The 20,157-nt window shown below is 68.2% G+C and overlaps 1 protein-coding gene across 1 annotated transcript; it reads right to left on the bottom strand.

Moving 5' to 3' along the window:
- Positions 1–3: 3 nt before the first annotated feature.
- PRRC2A (proline rich coiled-coil 2A) lies at positions 4–19,741 on the bottom strand (the record flags this gene model as incomplete). The annotated part of the gene is given in 12 exon segments (XM_074571857.1): positions 4–265; positions 1,995–2,563; positions 2,566–4,261; positions 7,943–8,117; positions 9,572–9,878; positions 11,189–11,421; positions 12,572–13,049; positions 14,551–14,731; positions 17,435–17,525; positions 19,077–19,216; positions 19,327–19,390; positions 19,540–19,741. Coding segments are annotated over 12 exon segments (4,398 nt in total), but the record flags the coding sequence as incomplete, so codon positions are not given.
- Between the last annotated feature and the right edge of the window lie 416 nt (positions 19,742–20,157).

The raw sequence follows: 20,157 nt of genomic DNA, 5'->3' as shown, positions 1-20,157 counted from the left end.
CCCGGGGGTGCCGCGGGGCTCGTAGGGGGGCAGGGGGGGCGCCGTGGGGGGGCAGGGGGGCAGGCCGGGGGCGGCGGCCGCCGCCGCCGCCGCCCCCCCCTTGCCGTGGGGCAGGCCGTGGGGCAGGCCGTGGGGCAGGCGGGCGAGCGCGCGGCGGATGCCCCCCGGGTCGCTGGGCTCCACGCGGTCCAGGCGGAACACGGCCGAGGGGGGGGGCGGCAGCGACAGCCCCGGCGCGGGGGGGGGCGGCTCCTCCGTGCTACGGCTGCGGGGGGGGGGGGACGACACACGGTGGGGGGGGGGGGGGGTCAGACCCACAGCGGACCCCCCCCCGGACCCACAGATCCCCTAAAGACCCCCATTTCCCCCCCCCCCGGACCCCCCAAACCCCCATTTACGCCCCCCCCCCCCCAAGGACCCCCGTTTGCCCCCCCCCAGCCCCATTTATCCCCCCCCCAGGACTCCCCAAACCCCCCTTCCCCCCCCAGACCCATTTCACCCCCCCAGGACCCCCCCCACACCATTTCCTTTCCCCAAGCCCCCCCCAAACCCCCATTTCCCCCCCCCCGGCCTCATTTTTCCCCCTTTAACCCCCCCAAAAACCCCCATTCCCCCCCCCCAGCCCCATTTTTTCCCCTTTAACCCCCCATTTCCCCCCCAAACCCCCCATTCCCCCCCCCAGCCATTTCACCCCCCCAGGCACCCCCCCCCCCCATTTCCCTCCCCCAAGACCCCCCAAACCCCCATTTCTCCCCCCAGGACCCCCATTCCCCCCCCCCCGCCCTCATTTTTCCCCCTTTAAACCCCTTCATTTCCCCCATTCCCCCCCCCCAGACCCATTTCACCCCCCCAGGACCCCCCCCACCCCATTTCCCTCCCCCAAGCCCCCCCCAAACCCCTATTCCCCCCCCCAACCCCATTTTTCCCCCTCTAAACCCCCCCAAACCCCCATTTCCCCCTTTCAACCCCCCCATTTCCCCCCCCAAAACCCCCCTTCCCCCCCCCAGACCCATTTCGCCCCCCCAGGACCCCCCCCCCCCCCACTTCTTTCCCCCAAGCCCCCCCCCAAACCCCCATTTCCCCCCCCCCGGCCTCATTTTTCCCCCTTTAAACCCCCCCATTTCCCCCCCAAAACCCCCATTCCCCCCCCAGACCCATTTCACCCCCCCAGGATCCCCCCCCACCCCCCATTTCCCCCCCCCAACCCCATTTTTCCCCCTTTAAAACCCCCCAGACCCCCCGTTTTCCCCATTTATCCCCCCAAAGCCCCCATTTCGCCCCCCCAGGACCCCCCCCCACCCCATTTCCCTCCCCCAAGCCCCCCCCAAACCCCCATTCCCCCCCCCGCCCCATTTTTCCCCCTTTAAACCCCCCCAAAACCCCCATTTCTCCATTTATCCCCCCCAAAACCCCCATTTCCCCCCCCCCAGACCCATTTCCTCCCCACAAGACCCCCCCAAACCCCCATTTATCCCCCCAGGACCCCCATTCCCCCCCCCCCGCCCTCATTTTTCCCCCTTTAAACCCCTTCATTTCCCCATTCCCCCCCCCAGACCCATTTCACCCCCCCAGGACCCCCCCCACCCCATTTCCTTCCCCCAAGTCCCCCCCCCAAACCCCCATTTCCCCCCCCCCGGCCTCATTTTTCCCCCTTTAACCCCCCCATTTCCCCCCCAAAACCCCCATTCCCCCCCCAGACCCATTTCACCCCCCCAGGATCCCCCCCCACCCCCCATTTCCCCCCCCCCGGCCTCATTTTTCCCCTTTAAACCCCCCAGACCCCCCATTTCCCCTTTCAACCCCCCCATTTCCCCCCCCAAAACCCCCCTTCCCCCCCCAGACCCATTTCGCCCCCCCAGGACCCCCCCCCACCCCATTTCCCTCCCCCAAGCCCCCCCAAACCCCCATTTCCCCACCCCCGGCCCCATTTTTCCCCCTTTAAACCCCCCCAGACCCCCCCCTTCCCCCCCCCCCCCCCCTCGCCAAGGCCGTACCTGCGGTTCTTGGGGGGGGGCCACCCCCTCTTCTCTCCCCCGCGGCTGCTGCCCCCCCTCTGCCCCCCGGCCCCGCGCCCCCCGTTGCCGGGGGGGGGCTGTTGCTGCTGCTGCTGCTGCTGCTGCTGGGGGGGGGTTTCTCCGTTGCCGGGGGGGGGCGGCTGATGCTGATGGTGGTGGGGAGGGGGGGGTCCCCCGCTGCGCCTCCCCCCCCCCCTCTCAGCCCCGGGCCTTTGGCTGGAAAAGCTCCTTTTGGCCATTCCCAGCTCGGCGGGGGGAGGGGGGGGCGGAGGGGGCTGTTGTTGTTGTTGGGGGGGGGCGGCCGTAGCCGGGGGGGGTCCCCCGGGGGCCGGTTCTTTTTCGGGCCCCCCCCGGCGCCCCCCCACGTCGCTGCTCTCCGAGGCCGTCTCCCACTCCTCGTTGGCCTGGTCCGAGTTATGGTCGGGGGAACGGGGGCCCGGGGGGGGCACGGGGGGGGCGGCGGCAGAGACCCCCCCGGAGCCCCCTCGACGGTGAGGTGTCAAGGGGGGGCCCCCCCCGGTTTCGTCGTGGGGGGGTGTCGGGTGAGGGGGGGGGCCCCCCCCCCCCCAGCCTTGGCCTGTTCCTGCTTGAGGCGGCGGAACCGGGGGGGTTTGTCCTGCTGCTGCCCCCGCCCGTGGCGCCGCCGTCGGCCCCCCCCCCCTCCCCCCCCGAAGCTTTGGGGGGGGGGTCCTGGGTCTCCCCCCCACCCCCCCCCGCCAACGCTTTGTCCCCCCCGGGGGTTTCCCCCTTTTTGCCGGGGGGGCTCCAACCCCCCGGGTGATGGTGGTGATGGTGGGGGGGGTGGTGGTGATGGGGGGGGGGCGGCGGGGGGGGGGGGTGGTGGTGGTGGTGGGGAGGGGGAGGGTGGGAAGGGGGGCGCCCCCCCCCTCGCCCCCGCCGCGACGGGACCCCCCGGGGGGTGAAGACCCTCCCGCGGGGGGGGTTTTGCTGCTGTTGCTGTTGTTGGGGGGGGGGGGGGAGGGGAGGGGGGGGGGAAGCGGGGGGGCAGCCCCGGGGGGGGTTGCGCGGAAAGGGGGGGGCGTGGGGGGGCGGGGGGGGGCGTCTCCTTGTCGCTGTCGAGGGTCTCGGAGCCCGTCTCCGACCCCCGTTGCCGCCGCCGGGGGGGGGGCACCTCCTCGTATTCCGAACCCTCGCTCCGCGTCTCGCTGCCCCCCCGTTTCGCCCCGGGGGGGGGCAGGACCCCCCCGGCTTGGGGGACCCCCCCCGGGACGTTTTTCCCTTCCTCCGGGTGGTAAAATTTGGGGGTTGTCGCGGAGGGGGGGGGGACGACGCAATTCGTCGTCCCCCCCGTCCCCTCCCCCGCCACCGTCGTCGCCGTCCCCCCCCCTCGGTAACTGCGGAACTCGCGGGGGCGCCCCCCGCCGCCCCCCCCCCGGCTGCCCCCCCCTCCCCCCCCGCGGCCCCTCCCCCCGTAAGCCCCCGAAAGCCTCGTCCCCGGGCGAAATATTCCCCCCGCCCCCCCCGGGCTCGGGACCCCCCCCCCCCCACCCCGCCCCCCGAAAGCCGCCCCCCCCCCTCGTTCGTAGGGGCCCCCCCCCCTCCCGGCGCCGGCGGTTGGGGGACGCTCCCCCCCCCCCGGCTTCTTTTTGCTGGGGGGGGCGGCGGCGGCGCCGTTGCTGAGGGGGGGTTTGGGGGTTTTGGGGGGTTTGGGGGTTTCCTTGGGGGGGGTCCTCGGGACCCTCCTCTTTCGCGGGGGGGGGCGGTTTTTTGATGGGCCCGGCCCGACGCGGGGGGGGTTTGTCGGGGGGTTCTTCGGGGGGGGGGCGACGGGAACCGGCCCCCCCCCTCCCCCTCCCCCGCCGGGACGGGGACCCCAACGGGTCTCGGTGCGACCCCCCCCCCCCGCCGCCCCGGGGGGGTTTGTGGGGGTCGTGGGAGGGGCGGGGGGGGCGGCGGGACCCCCCCCACCCCCCTCCTCCTTGGAGGGGCCCCCCCCACCCCCGGCCTCCTCCTTCTGGGGGGGGTCGGGCGGCTTTTTGGGGGTCTCCTTGAAGGGGGGGGCGTCGGGGGGGTCGCCCTGGGGGGGAGGCGGGGGGGGGGCGGCGGTGGCGGCGGGGGGCAGGGGGGGCCAGGGCCGGGGGGGGGGCTCCTCGGCGGCGGGGGGCGGGGGGAAGCGGGGCAGGGGGGTGGGGGGGCCCCCCCCGTTCTCGGCGAAGGGGGGGTAGGAGCCGCCGTACGGGGGGGGGGCACCGGGGTCCCGCAGGCGCACGGGGGGCGTCTCGCTCCTGGGGTGGGGGGGAGATAATGGGGGGGGGAAGGGAAAAGGGAGGGGGGGTGTCAATGGGGGGAGCGACGCAAGCCACCCCGAAATTGCCCAAAACGCCCCCAAACCAGCCCAAAATACCCCCAAAAGCCCCGAGATCAGCCCCGAAGTCCCCAAATCAGCCCCAAATGCCCCAAAACCAGCCCCAAATACCCCCAAATCGGCCCCAAATACCCCCAAACTCCCCCAAACCCAGACACAAATACCCCAAAACCAGCCTGAAATACCCCAAAACTCCCCCACAACAGCCAGAAACGCCCCCAAAACAGCCAGTAAACGCCCCCAAATCAGCCCCAAACTCCCCAAATCAGCCCCAAATGCCCCAGTAATAGTCCAAAACGCCCCAAAATCAGCCCGAAACTCCCTGAATCAGCCCAAAACTCTCCGAGTCAGCCCCAAACGCCCCAAAATAGCACAAAACACCCCCAAATCAGCCCAAGACGCCTCAAAATCAGCCCAAAACTCCTCAAATACCCCCAAAATAGTGCAAAACACCCCAAGATCAGCCCCAAACCATCCCAAGACGCTCCAAAATCGCCCGAATCAGCCTGAAACACCCCAAGACTCCCCAAAATCACCTGAAATGCCCCCAAACCAGCACGAAATAGCCCACAAATAGCGCAAAACGCCCTAAAACCAGCCCCAAACTCTCCAAATCAGCCTCAAATGCCTCAAAAATCGCACAGAACACCCCAAATCAGCCCCAAACGCCCCCCCAAATAGCGCAAAACTCCCCAGGATCAGCCCAAAATGCCTCAAAATCAGCCCAAAACACCCCAAAACAGCCCAAATCAGCCTGAACCACTCTAAAACTCCCCAAAATCACCTAAGATGCCCCAAAATCAGCACAAAACAGCCCAGAAATAGCGCAAAACGCCCCAAGATCAACCCAAAACTCCCCAAATCAGCCCCAAACACCCCAGAACTCCTTAAAATCAGCCCAAAACCAGCCAAAAAACACCCAAAAATGCCCCAAAATCAGCCTGAAACACCCCAAAACTCCCGAAAATCAGCCCAAAACGCCCCAACACCCACCTGAAATCCCCCAAAACTCCCCTCGAACACCCCAAAATCCCCCAAAACTCCCCAAAAACAACCAGAAAAGGACCCCAACCCAGACCAAAATCAGCCTGAAACACCCCAAAACTCCCCAAAATAAACCCAAACCAGCCACAAGCACCCCAAAACCAGCCAAAAACACCAAAAAATGCCACAAAACCAGCCTGAAACAGCCCCAAATGCCTCAAAATCAGCCCAAAATGCCTCAAAATCAGCCCAAAACTCCCCAAATCAGCCTCAAATGCCCCAAAAATCGCGCAAAATTCCCCAAATCAGCCCCAAATGCCCCCAAAATAATGCTGAACACGCCAAGATCAGCCCCAAATCGGCCCAAAACGCCCCAAAACCAGACCAAAATTCCCCCCAAAACCTGCCTGAAATCCCCCAAAACTTCCAAAAATGCCCCAAAACCAGCCAAAAACACCCAAAAATGCCCCAAAATCGGCCTGAAACACCCCAAAACTCCCGAAAATCAGCCCCAAATGCCCCCCAAAACCCACCCGAAATCCCCCAAAATGCCCCAAAATCAGCATGAAACACCCCGAAACTCCTGAAAATCACCCCAAAACTCCCCCTAAATTGCCCCAAAATCAGCCTGAAACGCCCCAAAACTCCCCCCGAACCAAAAGCGCCCAAAAACCAGCCCCAAACACCCCCCAAATTGCCCCAAACCAGCCTGAAATCCCCCCAAATGAGCCCCAAACACCCCACAAACAGCCAAAAACACCCCAAAACGCCCCAAAATCGGCCTGAATCTCTCACGAACTCCCCAAAACCAGCCCAACACCCACCTGGAATCCCCCAAACTGGCCCAAAATGCCCCAAATCTGCCCAAAACTCCTCGAATTTGCCCCAAACTCGCCTGAAAAGTCCCAAATCCCCCCCAAAACGCCCCAAACTCGCCCCAAACCCTCCGAAATGCCCCAAACCCGCCCAAAACGCCCTGAAACCCCCCCCGAAACACCCCAAACCCCCTGAAACCCCCCCCGAAACACCCCAAACCCCCTGAAACGCCCCAAACAAGCCCAAAACTCAAATTTGCTCCAAACCCACCCAAAACGCCCCAAACCTGCCCAAACCCCCCGAAATGCCCCAAACTCACCCCAAATCCCCAAAATGCCCCAAACCCGCCCAAAACCCCCCAAAAAACCCCAAACCACCCTGAAACACCCCAAACCAGCCCAAAACTCCTCAAATTTGCTCCAAACCCACCCAAAATGTCCCAAACCAGCCCAAACTCCCCCCAAACGCCCCAAACTCCCCCGAAACGCCCCAAAACGCCCCAAACTCACACCAAACTCGCCCCAAACGCCCCCAAATGCCCCGAAGTCACGCAAAACCCCCCAAAATGCCCCAAACTCCCCCCAAACGCCCCAAGATGCCCCAAACTCCCCTCAAATGCCCCCCAAACCCCCCCAAAATGCCCCAAACTCACCCAAAACTCCCCCCAAACGCCCCAAAATGCCCCAAACTCACCCCAAACCCCCCGAAACACCCCAAAAAACCCCAAACCCCCTGAAACACCCCAAACCAGCCCAAAACTCCTCAAATTTGCTCCAAACCCACCCAAAATGCCCCAAACCCACTGAAACGCCCCCAAAACGCCCCAAACTCCCCCCAAAACGCCCCAAACTCCCCCCAAAACGCCCCAAAATGCCCCAAACTCCCCCCGAACACCCCAAGATGCCCCAAACTCCCCTCAAACGCCCCCCAAACGCCCCAAACTCCCCCCGAACTCGCCCCAAACCCCCCCAAAATGCCCCAAACTCACCCAAAACTCCCCAAAAAGCCCCAAACTCCCCCCAAACGCCCCAAACTCCCCCCAAACCCCCCCGAACGCCCCAAACTCCCCCCAAACTCACCCCAAACTCCCCCCGAATGCCCCGAACTCCCCCCCAAACCCCCCCAAAATGCCCCAAACTCACCCAAAACTCCCCAAAACGCCCCAAACGCCACGAACTGCCCCCGAACGCCCCGAACTCCCCCCAACCCCCCCCAACCCCCCCCAAACTCACTCCCAACCCCCCAAAATGCCCCAAACTCCCCCCAAACGCCCCAAAAATGCTCCAAACCCCCCCAAACTCACCCCAAATCCCCCCAAAATGCCCCAAAACGCCCCAAACTCCCCCCGAACGCCCCGAACTCCCCCTGAACACCCCAAGACACCCCAAACTCCCCCCAAACCCCCCCAAAATGCCCCAAACTCACCCAAAACTCCCCAAAAAGCCCCAAACTCCCCCCAAACGCCCCAAACTCACCCCAACCCCCCCAAACTCAACCCAAACCCCCCCAAAATGCCCCAAATTCACCAAAAACTCCCCAAAAAGCCCCAAACTCCCCCCAAACGCCCCAAACTCCCCCCAAACCCCCCCAAAACACCCCCCAAACCCCCCCAAACTCACCCCAAACCCCCCCAAAATGCCCCAAAACGCCCCGAACTCCTCCCAAACGCCCCAAACTCACTCCAAACCCCCCCAAAATGCCCCAAACTCACCCAAAACTCCCAAAACGCCCCAAACTCCCCCCAAACTCCCCCAAAATGCCCCAAAACGCCCCAAACTCCCCCCGAACGCCCCCCCCTGACCTGAGCCCCTTCTCCTCCGGGGCGGGGCCGCGGGGCGGGGCCGGGGCGAAGGCGTCGGCCCAGGGCGGGGCGGGGTCGCGGGGGGGGGAGGGGCGCTCCCGCAGCAGTGGGGGAGGGGCGCGCTCCAGCTCCGAGCCCGAGCCCCCGCTGTCCGAGCGCTCCCGGCGCAGCAGCCCTGGGGGGCACGGGGGTCAGCCGTGGGGCGCCCCATAGCGGGACACGGGGCGGGGGGCAGCCGTGGGGCGCCCCACAGCGGGACACGGGGCGGGGGGGCAGCCGTGGGGCGCCCCATAGCGGGATATGGGGATGGGGGTCAGCCGTGGGGCGCCCCATAGCGGGACATGGGGCGGGGGGGCAGCCGTGGGGCACCCCATAGCGGGATATGGGGATGGGGGTCAGCCGTGGGGCGCCCCATAGCGGGACATGGGGCGGGGGGGCAGCCGTGGGGCACCCCATAGCGGGATATGGGGATGGGGGTCAGCCGTGGGGCGCCCCATAGCGGGACATGGGGATGGGGGTCAGCCGTGGGGCGCCCCATAGCAGGACACGGGGTGGGGGGGCAGCCGTGGGGCGCCCCATAGCGGGATATGGGATTGGGGGTCAGCCGTGGGGCGCCCCATAGCGGGACGTGGGGCGGGGGGGCAGCCGTGGGGCGCCCCATAGCGGGATATGGGGATGGGGGTCAGCCGTGGGGCGCCCCATAGCAGGATATGGGGTGGGGGGACAGCCGTGGGGCGCCCCATAGTGGGATATGGGGCGGAGGGGCAGCTGTGGGGCACCCCATAGCGGGACATGGGGTGGGGGGACAGCCGTGGGGCGCCCCATAGCAGGATATGGGGATGGGGGGCAGCCGTGGGGCGCCCCATAGTGGGATATGGGGACAGGGGTCAGGTGTGGGGTGCCCCACGGCAGGGTATGGGGCAGGGGGTCAGCCATGGTGTGCCCCATAGCGGGATATGGGGCGGGGGGACAGCCGTGGGGCGCCCCACAGCAGGGTAGAGGGCAGGGGGGCAGCTGTGGGGCGCCCCATAGCAGGATAAGGGGACAGGCATCGGGGACAGGCGTCAGGTGTGGGGTGCCCCACGGCAGGGTACGGGGCACAGGGTCAGGTGTGAGGTGCCCCATAGCGGGATATGGCGACAGGTGTCAGGTGTGGGGTGCCCCATAGCAGGATACGGGGACCTAAGGATGCCTTGCTATGGGGCAGAAACCCCCCAAAACCCGTGTTATGGGGTCAAATCCCCCCCCCCCCATCCACGCTATGGGGCAGAGCCCCCCCGAGCCCTACTGTGGGGCAGAGTCTCCCCCCCCGAGCCCTGCTATGGGGCAGAAACCCCCCAAAAACCCATGTTATGGGGTCAAATCCCCCCCCCCCAAGCCCTGCTATGGGGCAGAAACCCCCCCAGAACCCGTGTTATGGGGCCAACCCCCCCCCCCTCAATCCACACTATGGGGCAGAGTCTCCCCCCCCGAGCCCTGCTATGGGGCAGAAACCCCCCCAAAACTTGTGTTATGGGGCCAAACTCCCCCCCCAATCCACACTATGGGGCAGAAACCCCCCCAGAACCCATGTTATGGGGTCAAATCCGCCCCCCCCCATCGGCGCTATGGGGCAGAGCCCCCCCTTACCGGAGGGGTGGACGCCGGGGGGGTAGAAGTCGACGGGGGGGGGCCGCCCCTGCATCATGCGGGGGTCCATGTAGGGGGGGATCATCATCCAGCGGGGGTCGAAGTTCATCTGGGGCAGGGGCGGGGGGCGCCCCATGGAGCCGGGGAAAAGGGCCTTGGGGGGGCCGGGGGGGGGCGGTTGTGGGGCAGCGGCGGCAGCGGTGGGGGGGGGCGGTTGTGGGGCAGCCGGGGGGGGCGCGGGGGGGGGCGGCGGGGGGGGCCCGTGCTGCTGCTGCTGCCATTGCTGCTGCTGCTTGAGCAGCTGCTCCTGGGGGGGGGGGAGAAAAGAGAGCGGTTGGGGGGCGCCCCACACTTGGGGGGTGCCCCACACTTGGGGGGGGCGCGGACCCAGGGCCCGCCAGACCGCGCCCCATGCTTGGGGCGGGGGGGTGTCGCCCTCCCAGCCCCACATCTCACCCCCCCTCCAGCCCCACATTTGCCCTCCAGCACCCTGTCCCTCAGACCCCCCCTTCCCAGCCCCACATCTGCCCCACAACCCCCCCAGCCCCACATTTCCCACGCCCGGCCCCATTCCCAGCCCAACATTTCCCCCCCCAGCCCCACATTTCCCCCCCAGCCCCATTCCCAGCCCCACATTTCCCCCCCCAGCCCCACATTTCCCGTCCCCAGCCCCACATTTCCCCCCCAGCCCCATTCCCAGCCCCACATTCCGCCCCCCCAGCCCCACATTTCCCCCCCAGCCCCAATCCCGGCCCCACATTTCCCCCCCACACCCCCCCTCAGCCCCACATTTCCCCCCCAGCCCCGTTCCCAGCCCCACATTTCCCCCCCACACCCCCCCCCAGCCCCACATTTCCCCCCCCAGCCCCATTCCCAGCCCCACATTCCCCCCCCACACCCCCCCCAGCCCCACATTTCCCCCCCGGCCCCGTTCCCAGCCCCACATTTCCCCCCCCAGCCCCACATTTCCCGTCCCCAGCCCCACATTTCCCCCCCAGCCCCATTCCCAGCCCCACATTCCGCCCCCCCAGCCCCACATTTCCCCCCCAGCCCCATTCCCAGCCCCACATTTCCCCCCCACAACCCCCCTCAGCCCCACATTTCCCCCCCAGCCCCGTTCCCAGCCCCACATTCCCCCCACACCCCCCCCAGCCCCACATTTCCCCCCCAGCCCCGTTCCCAGCCCCACATTTCCCCCCCCAGCCCCACATTTCCCCCCCAGCCCCATTCCCAGCCCCACATTTCCCCCCCCAGCCCCACATTTCCCGTCCCCAGCCCCACATTTCCCCCCCAGCCCCATTCCCAGTCCCACATTTCCCATCCCCAGCCCCACATTTCCCCCCCCCAGCCCCATTCCCAGCCCCACATTTCCCCCCCCAGCCCCACATTTCCCGTCCCCAGCCCCACATTTCCCCCCCCAGCCCCACATTTCCCCCCCAGCCCCGTTCCCAGCCCCACATTTCCCCTCCCCAGCCCCACATTTCCCCCCCAGCCCCATTCCCAGCCCCACATTTCCCCCCCCAGCCCCACATTTCCCGTCCCCAGCCCCACATTTCCCCCCCCAGCCCCACATTTCCCCCCCAGCCCCGTTCCCAGCCCCACATTTCCCCCCCCCACCTGCTGCTGGCGCTGGAAGCGGGGGGGCAGCGACTTCTGGTACTTGGGGTACGGGGGGGGCTGGGCCGGGGGGGGCTGGCGCGGGGGGGGCGCCCCCCCCTCCCCCCCCTTGGGGTCGCCCTTGGCGGGGGGAGGGGCGGCGGCGGCCAGGGGGGCGGGGGGGGGCGGGGGCGGCTCCTCGGGGGGCTCCGGGGGGGCCTCGGGGGGGGCGGGGGGGGGCGGCGCCGGCTCCGCTGTGGGGAGAAGAGAAAGGGGGGGGGAGGATCAGGGGAGGCTGCCCCATTGATGTGGGGCAGGCCGTGGGGCAGGCCGTGGGGCAGCCCCCCCCCCCCATGGTTCTATGGGGAGAGGTTGTGGGGCAGCTCTATGGGGTGGAAAAGGGGGTTCCCGGACCCGCTGTGGGGCAGCCCCACAAGTGCGTGCGGCCCCCCCAACCGTGGGGCAGCCCCCCAGGGCCTTGTGTGGCCGCAGCCGTGGGGCAGCCCCGTAAGTCCTACAGCCCCCCCCCCCCTCCCCCAGCCGTGGGGCAGCCCCCCAGGTCCGTCCAGCCCCCCCCGCCTGCCATGGGGCAGCCCCACAGCCATGGAGAGCCCCCCCAGCCCCCCATCTATGGGGCAACCCCCCCCAGGCTCCCATCCGTGGGGCAGGCCCCCCATCCATGGACCCCCCCCAGCCCCCCCATCTATGGGGCAGCCCCCCCCTCCATAGACACTCCCCGGCCCCCCATCTATGGGGCAGCCCCCCATCCATGGACACCCCCCCCAGGTGCCCCCATCCGTGGGGCAGTCCCCCCATCTATGGACCCCTCCCAGCCCCCCATCTATGGGGCAGCCCCCCATCCGTGGGGCAGCCCCCCATCCATGGACCCCCCCAGCCCCCCCATCTATGGGGCAGCCCCCCCTCCATGGACGCCCCCCAGCCCCCCATGTATGGGGCAGCCCCCCAGCCCCCCATCTGTGGGGCAGTCCCCCCATCCATGGACCCCCCCAGCCCCCCATCTATGGGGCAGCCCCCCCTCCATGGACCCCCCCCAGCCCCCCATCTATGGGGCAGCCCCCCAGCCCCCCATCCGTGGGGCAGCCCCCCATCTATGGACCCCCCCCAGCCCCCCACCTATGGGGCAGCCCCCCCATCCATGGACCCCCCCCAGCCCCCCATCTATGGGGCAGCCCCCCCTCCATGGACGCCCCCCAGCCCCCCATCTGTGGGGCAGCCCCCCCTCCATGGACGACCCCCATCTATGGGGCAGCCCCCCCATCTATGGACCCCCCCAGCCCCCCATCTATGGGGCAGCCCCCCCTCCATGGACGACCCCCATCTATGGGGCAGCCCCCCCATCTATGGACTACCCCCCAGCCCCCCATCCGTGGGGCAGCCCCCCACCTGCGCCGCTCTGGGCTCCCGCAGCCCCGTCCTCCCCCTTCTCCTTCTCCCGCGGCGCCTCCGGCTCCTGCGCCCGGGGGGGGCTGTGTGGGGCGCTGGGGGGCTGCCCCACGGCGGGGGGGGCCGCGGCCTGGCCGTCGTCGCCGCCGTCGGTGGTGGGGGGGGGCGGCGTCGGCGTCATCGTCACCATCGTCACCGTCGCCGTGGGCTGGGGGGGGGCGGTGGTGGCGGCGGCCGGGGGGGCGGCCTCGCCGTGGGGCTCGTGCCGTGGGGCGCCCCCCGCCGCCGCCGCCGCCCCCCGTCTCTCGGGGGCCCCGAACCGCTCGTCCAAGCGCTTGAGCTTCTCGGCGCAGGCGGCTCGACGCTGCTCCGCCATCAGCCGCTCCTCGGCCTCGCGCCGCCGCCGCGCCCGCGCCACCGCCGCCGAGAGCTGCGCCGAGGACTGCCGCCGCCGCGCCCGCCAGGCCTCGTCCTCGTCCTGGGGGGCAGACCCACAGCTGACCCACAACTGACCCATAAGTCACCCATAAAGGACCCATATGTGACCCAAAATGACCCAAAAGTGACCCAAAAGCGACCCATAACCCACCCACGGGGCACCTATGCCCCAACCACGGCCGCCCCACGGCTCCCCCACGTCTGCCACCACTGCACACACCAGGCCTCGGCCTCGTCCTGGGGGGCAGACCCACAGCTGACCCACAACTGACCAAGTGACCCATAAGGGACCCATAAGGGACCCAGGAGTGACCCATAACCCACCCATGGGGGACCTATGGCCAAGCCACGGCCGCCCCACGGCTCCCCCACATCTGCCACCGCTGCACACACCAGGCCTCGGCCTCGTCCTGGGGGGCAGACCCACATCTGACCCACAAGTGACCCACAACCCACCCACAGGGAACACATAACCAAGCCATGGTCACCCCGCGGCTCCCCCACATCTGCCACCGCTGCACACACCAGGCCTTGGCCTTGTCTTGGGGGGCAGACCCACAAGTGACCCATAACCGACCCATAAGTGACCCATAACCGACCCATAACTGACCCATAACCCACCCATGGGGCACCTATGGCCAAGCCACGGCCACCCCACGGCTCCCCCACATCTGCCGCCGCTGCACACACCAGGCCTCGGCCTCGTCCTGGGGGGCAGACCCACGGCTGACCCACAACTGACCCGTAAGTCACCCATAAATGACCCACAACTGAGCCACAACAGAGCCATGGGGCACCTATGCCCAAGCCACAGTCACCCCACAGCTGCCCCACATCTGCCACCGCCACGCGCCCCACACCTCGTCCTCATCCTGGGGGGCAGACCCACGGCTAACCCATAAGTGACCCATAACCCACCCATAGAGCATCTACGACCCACCCACAGGCACTCGTGACCGAGCCACAGCTGCCCCACGGCTGCCCCACATCTTCCGCCGCTGCGCACAACAGGCCTCGGCCTCGTCCTGGGGGGCAGCCCCACAGCTGCCCCACAGCCCCCTCTGACCCCAATGACAGTGTCCCCCAGCCCCACGGCTGCCCCACGGCCCCACTCACCCCCCACTGACAGTGCCCCCCAGCCCCACACCTGCCCCACAGTCCCCTTTGCCCCCCACTGACGGCGCCCCCCAGCCCCACGGCCACCCTCACCCCCCACTGACGGTGCCCCCCAGCCCCACACCACCCCACAGTCCCCTTTGCCCCCCACTGACGGTGTCCCCCAGCCCCACGGCCACCCTCTGCCCCCCACTGACGGCGTCCCCCAGCCCCACACCGCCCCACAGCCCCCTTTGCCCCCCACTGACGGCGTCCCCCAGCCCCACACCGCCCCACAGCCCCCTTTGCCCCCCACTGACGGCGCCCCCCAGCCCCACGGCCACCCTCTGCCCCCCACTGATGGTGCCCCCCAGCCCCACACCGCCCCACAGTCCCCTTTGCCCCCCACTGACGGCACCCCCCAGCCCCACGGCCGCCCCACTCACCGGGAACTCGTTGGGCTGGGCCCAGCTGCCGCGGTTGGGGGGCGGCGGGGGGGGCGGCCGAGGTTGTGGGGCCGGGGGGGCCGGCGGCTCTTTGGGCCCCTCCGGGGGGGAGGACTTGGGGGGCGGCTCCTCCTTGGGGGGCAGCTTGGCCTCAGCGGGGGGCGACGCTTCGCTCTCCTTCCTGGGGGGGGAGAGGGGGGGGGCGTGGGGCGGGTTAGGGGGTGCCCCATGGCGGGGGTGGCGGGGGGGTGGTTATGGGGTGCCCCACGGCACGCAGCAGAGCTAGAAGGGACCTACTAAGTGCCCCACTGCGCTAAGTCAGGGCTGTGGGGCAACTATAAGGGGGGGTCTATGGGGCGCTATGGGGCACTGGGGGGTCCTGTGGGGCGCTGTGGGGGGATCTATGGGGCACTAGAGGAGTTTATGGGGCACTGGGGGGATTTATGAGGCACTACAAGAATCTATAGGGCACTAGAGAGATCTATGGGGAGCCACAGAGATCTGTGGGGCGCCGTGGGGTGATCTATGGGGTGCTGTGGTGTGTCTATGGGGTGCTATGGGGAGGATCTATGGAGCACTAAGCGGGTTTATGGGGCACTGGGGGGGTCTATGGGGTGCTGTGCGGGGATCTATGGGGCACTGAAGGGGTCTATGGGGCACTGGGGGGTACTATGGGGTGCTGTGGGGGGATCTATGGGGCGCTGGGTGGGTCTATGGGGCACAGGGAAGAGATCTATGAAGTGCTGGGGGGGGCTATGGCGTGCTGTGGGGGGATCTATGGGGCACTGGAGGAGTCTATGAGGTACCGGAAGGATCTATGGGGCACTGGGGGGTACGATGGGGTGCTGTGGGGAGATCTATGGAGCACTGGCGGGGGGATCTATGGGGCACTGAAGGACTCTATGGGGTGCCAAGGAGGGATCTATGGGGCACTGGAGGCTCTATAACACACTGGAGGGATCTATGGGGCACTGGGAGATCTATGGGGTGCTGTGGGGAGATCTATGGAGCACTGGCGGGGGGATCTATGGGGCACTAGGAGGATCTATGGGGCACTGAAGGACTCTATGGGGTGCCAAGGAGGGATCTATGGGGCACTGGAGGCTCTATAACACACTGGAGGGATCTATGGGGCACTGGGAGATCTATGGAGTGCTGGGGGGGACTGTGGGGTGCTGTAGGGGGATCTATGGGGCACTGGGGAGGGATCTATGGGGCACTGGCGGGGATCTATAGGGCACTAGATGGTCTATGATACACTGGAGAAATCTATGGGGCACTGAAGGGGTCTATGGGGTGCTGGGGGGGAATCTATGGGGCACTGCAGGGGTCTATGGGGCACCGGGAGGGGATCTATGGAGCCCTGGGGGGGGTCTATGGGGCACTGGAGGGATCTATAATGTGCTGGAGCAATCTGTGGGGCACTGGAGCGATCTATGGGGCACTGGAGGGTCTATGACATGCTGGAGAGATCTGTAGGGCACTAGAAGGATCTATGGGGCACTGGAGAGATCTATAAGGCACTGGACAGATCTATGGGGCACTAGAGGCTCTATAACATACTGGATGGATCTATGGGGCACTCGGTGGGTCTATGGGCCACTGGGAGATCTATGGAGTGCTGGGGGGGACTATGGGGTGCTGTGGGGGGATCTGTGGGGCACTGGGGAGGGATCTATGGGGCACTGGCGGGGATCTATAGGGCACTAGATGGTCTATGATGCACTGGAGAAATCTATGGGGCACTGAAGGGGTCTATGGGGTGCTGAGGTGGAATCTATGGGGCACTGCAGGGGTCTATGGGGCACCGGGAGGGGATCTATGGAGCCCTGAGGGGGTCTATGGGGTGCTGTGGGGGGCTCTATGGGGCACTGGAGGGATCTATAATGTGCTGGAGCGATCTGTGGGGCACTGGAGCGATCTATGGGGCACTGGAGCGATCTATGACGTGCTGGAGGAATCTATGGGGCACTGGAGGGTCTATGACGTGCTGGAGAGATCTGTGGGGCACTAGAAGGATCTATGGCTCACTGGAGAGATCTGTGGGGCACTGGACGGATCTATGGGGCACTGAAAAGGTCTATGACATGCGGGAAGAATCTATGGGGCACTAGAGGAATCTATGGGGCACTGAAAGGGTCTATGACATGCTCGAGAAATCTATAGGGCACTGGAGGGATCTATGGGGCACTGCAGGGTCTATGATGTGCTGGAGCAATCTATGGGGCACTGGAGGGTCTGTGACACCCTGGAAAGATCTATGGGGCACTGGAGCAATCTGTGGGGCACTAAAAGGGTCTATGACGTGCTGGAAAAATCTATGGGGCACTGGAGGGATCTATGGGGCACTGGGGGGATCTATGGGGGCACTAGAGCACCTACGACGTGCTGGAGGAATCTATGGGGCACTGGAGAGATCTATGGGGCACTGAAAGGGTTTCTGATGTGCTGGAGGAATCTATGGGGCACTGAAGGGATCTATGGGGCACTGGAGAGTCTATGACGTGCTGAAGGAACCTATGGGGCACTGGAGTGATCTGTGGGGCACTGGAGGGATCTATGACGTGCTGAAGGGAACCTGTGGGGCACTGGAGGGATCTATGGGGCACTGGAGGGATCTATGGGGCACTGAAAAGGTCTATGACGTGCTCCAGAGATCTATGAGGCACTAGAGGGATCTATGGGGCGCTGGAGAGATCTATGGGGCACCGAAGGCGTCTATAGGGCACCGCGAGGGGATCTATGGAGCGCTGGGGGGAAGGGGGGGGCTATGGGGTGCTGCGAGGGGGGCTCTGGAGGGGGCTGTGAGGGGTCTATGGGGCGCCGTGGGGCGGGCCGTGGGGCGGGCCATGGGGCAGGCCGTGGGGGGCGCCGTGGGGCTCACCCCGGCTCGGGCCCCTCCTCCTCCGAGTCGCGCCCGTCCTCCTCGTCGCTGAACTTGAGCTTCTCGCTGTAATCCACCTCCTCGTGCGCCCCTGGGGGGGACACGCTGACCCACCGCACGCCCCCCCCCGACCCCCCGCCACCCCCCCGCCACCCCCCACCCCCCCCCGGGACCCCCCCCAAACCCCCTCGGAATGCCCCGACCCCCCCCCCCCTCCCCCGGGAAGCCCAAAGAACCCCGGGACCCCCCCCCCCCCCCCATAAACCCCCCCCCCCCAAAAGACCCTCAAGGACCCCCCCCCAACCCCCCCCCCAGAGCCCCCGCAAACCCCCCCAAGCCCCCCCCCAGAGCCCCCCCCAAACCCCCCCCAGGGACCCTTGGCCCCCCCCCCCCCACCAAGGACCCCCAAACCCCCCCGCCAGAGACCCCCAAAAACCCCCTGGGACCCCCCGGGACCCCCCAAAGTCCCCGCTGACCCCCACCCAGACCCCCCCCCCCCGGGGACCCCCAAAACCTATGAAGGACCCCCCCAGGGACCCCCAAACCCCCCCGGAGACCCCAAAAACCCCTGGGACCCCCCCAAAGGCCCCGCTGACCCCCCCAGACCCCCCCCCCCGGGGACCCCCAAAACCTATGAAGGACCCCTCCAGGGACCCCCCAAAAACCCCCTGGGCCCCTCCAGGGACCCCCCCAAAATCCTTGCTGACCCCCCAATCCCCCAGGAAACCCCCCCAACATCCCCTGCTGACCCCCCCGGGCCCCCCAGGGACCCCCAAAACCCCCTGGGTCCCGCCCCCCCCCCAGGACCCCCCCAAAGACCCTGCTGACCCCCCAACCCCCCCCAGGGGACCCCCTCAAAGGCCCTGCTGACCCCCCAGGCCCCCCTGTGCCCCCCCCCAACGCCCTGCTGACCCCCCCAACCCCCCCCACGACCCCCCCCCCCCCAAAGGCCCCCGCTGACCCCCCCAAACCCCCCCCGGGGACCCCCAAAACCTGTGAAGGGCCCCCCCAGAGACCCCCAAAAACCCCTGGGCCCCGCCAGGGGACCCCCAAAGGCCCCGCTGACCCCCCAAAACCCCCCCAGGGACCCCCTCAAAGGCCCTGCTGACCCCCCCCAGGCCCCCCGTGCCCCCCCGAGGCCCTACTGATCCCCTCAACCCCCCCCACGACCCCCCCAAAGGCCCTGCTGACCCCCCAACCCCCCCCAGGGACCCCAAAACCTATGAAGGACCCCCCAGAGACCCCCAAAAACCCCCTGGGCCCCCCCGTGCCCCCCCAAAGGCCCTGCTGACCCACCCGGGCCCCCCCGGGGACCCCAAAACCTAGGAAGGACCCCCCCAGAGACCCCCAAAAAAACCCCTGGGCCCCCCAGGGACCCCCGCAAAGGCCCCGCTGACCCCCCTGGGCCCCCCCGTGCCCCCCCCAACGCCCTGCTGACCCCACGACCCCCCCCACGACCCCCCAAAGGCCCCACTGACCCCCCTGGGCCCCCCCAAGGACTCCCCAAAGGCCCTGCTGACCCCCCTAACCCCCCCAAGGACCCCCCAAAGTCCCCGCTTACCCCCCTCACCCCCCCCAGGGACCCCCCCCAAAGGCCCTGCTGACCCCCGGGGCCCCCCCGTGCCCCCCCCCGGCTCGTTACCGGCCCAGCCTTCGTCGTTCTCCTGGTCCAACTCGTCGAACTCCTTGAGGTCGTCCTGCTTGAGCACGGGGGGGCGGGCGGGGGGCTCAGCCCCACGCTGGGGGGCTGGGGACCCGCGGGGCCCCGCCAGCCGTGGGAACCTGGGGGGGGGGGGGGGGGGGACGACACAGACACAGAGAGGGGTGAGGGGAGCTGCGGGGGGGGCAGGGGAGGCCCCTAAAAACCACACCCCCCCCCCCCCAAGACTCACCTCTGGGCCTCGGGGTAGCGGTAGGGCCCGTAGGGCGGGGGAAGGGCAGGTACGGGGGGTACATCTGCGGGGGGGGGCACGACGTCAAAGGGGGGGGCACGACGTCAAAGGGGGGGGCACGACGTCAAAGGGGGGGGGCCCCCCAAAGGGCTGGGGACACCCCAACCCCGCCCCCCCCCCCCCCCCCCCCCCAAGGAAAGGGCAGGTACTCACGAAGGGCGGCATCACCCCCCGGTACGGGGGAAGTGGGGGGGGCCGGCGGGCGGCAGCCCCCCCCCGAGTCGGGCGGCGCGTCCTCGGCCCCTCGCCCGTCCCGCCAGCTCCCGCCTGGGGGGGGCACAGCGTCAGGGGGGGCTGGGGGGTGTTTGGGGGGGAGTGAGGGGATCAGCAGAGGGTTCAGGGGGGGTTTGGGGGGCTGGGGGGGGTTTTGGGGGGTCAGCGGGGGAGTTTGGGGGAGTTTGGGGGAGTCAGCGGGGGAGTTTGGGGGAGTCAGCAGGGGAGTTTGGGGGGGCCGGGGGGGTTTAAGGGGGTCAAACAGAGGGTTTGCAGGGGTTGGGGGGGGTCAGCAGAGGGTTCGGGGGGGCTGGGGGGGGTTTGGGGGGTCAGCGGGGGGTTTGGGGGGATCAGCAGAGGGTTTGGGGGGCTGGAGAGGATTTGGGGGGGTCAGCAGGGGGTTTGGGGGGGCTGGGGGGGGTTTGGGGGGGTCAGCGGGGGAGTTTCAGGGGGTTGGGGGGGAGTCAGCAGGGGGTTTGGGGGGGCTGGGGGGGGGTTTGGGGGGATCAGTAGAAGGTTTGGGGGGGCTGGGGGGGGTCGGGGGCAGTCAGCAGAGAG

Source organism: Larus michahellis, unplaced genomic scaffold, assembly GCF_964199755.1.
Source record: "Larus michahellis unplaced genomic scaffold, bLarMic1.1 SCAFFOLD_552, whole genome shotgun sequence".
Taxonomy (NCBI): Eukaryota; Metazoa; Chordata; class Aves; order Charadriiformes; family Laridae; genus Larus; species Larus michahellis.
The sequence above is the reverse complement of the archived record's forward strand: the minus strand, read 5'-3'. Positions and strand labels throughout refer to the sequence as shown.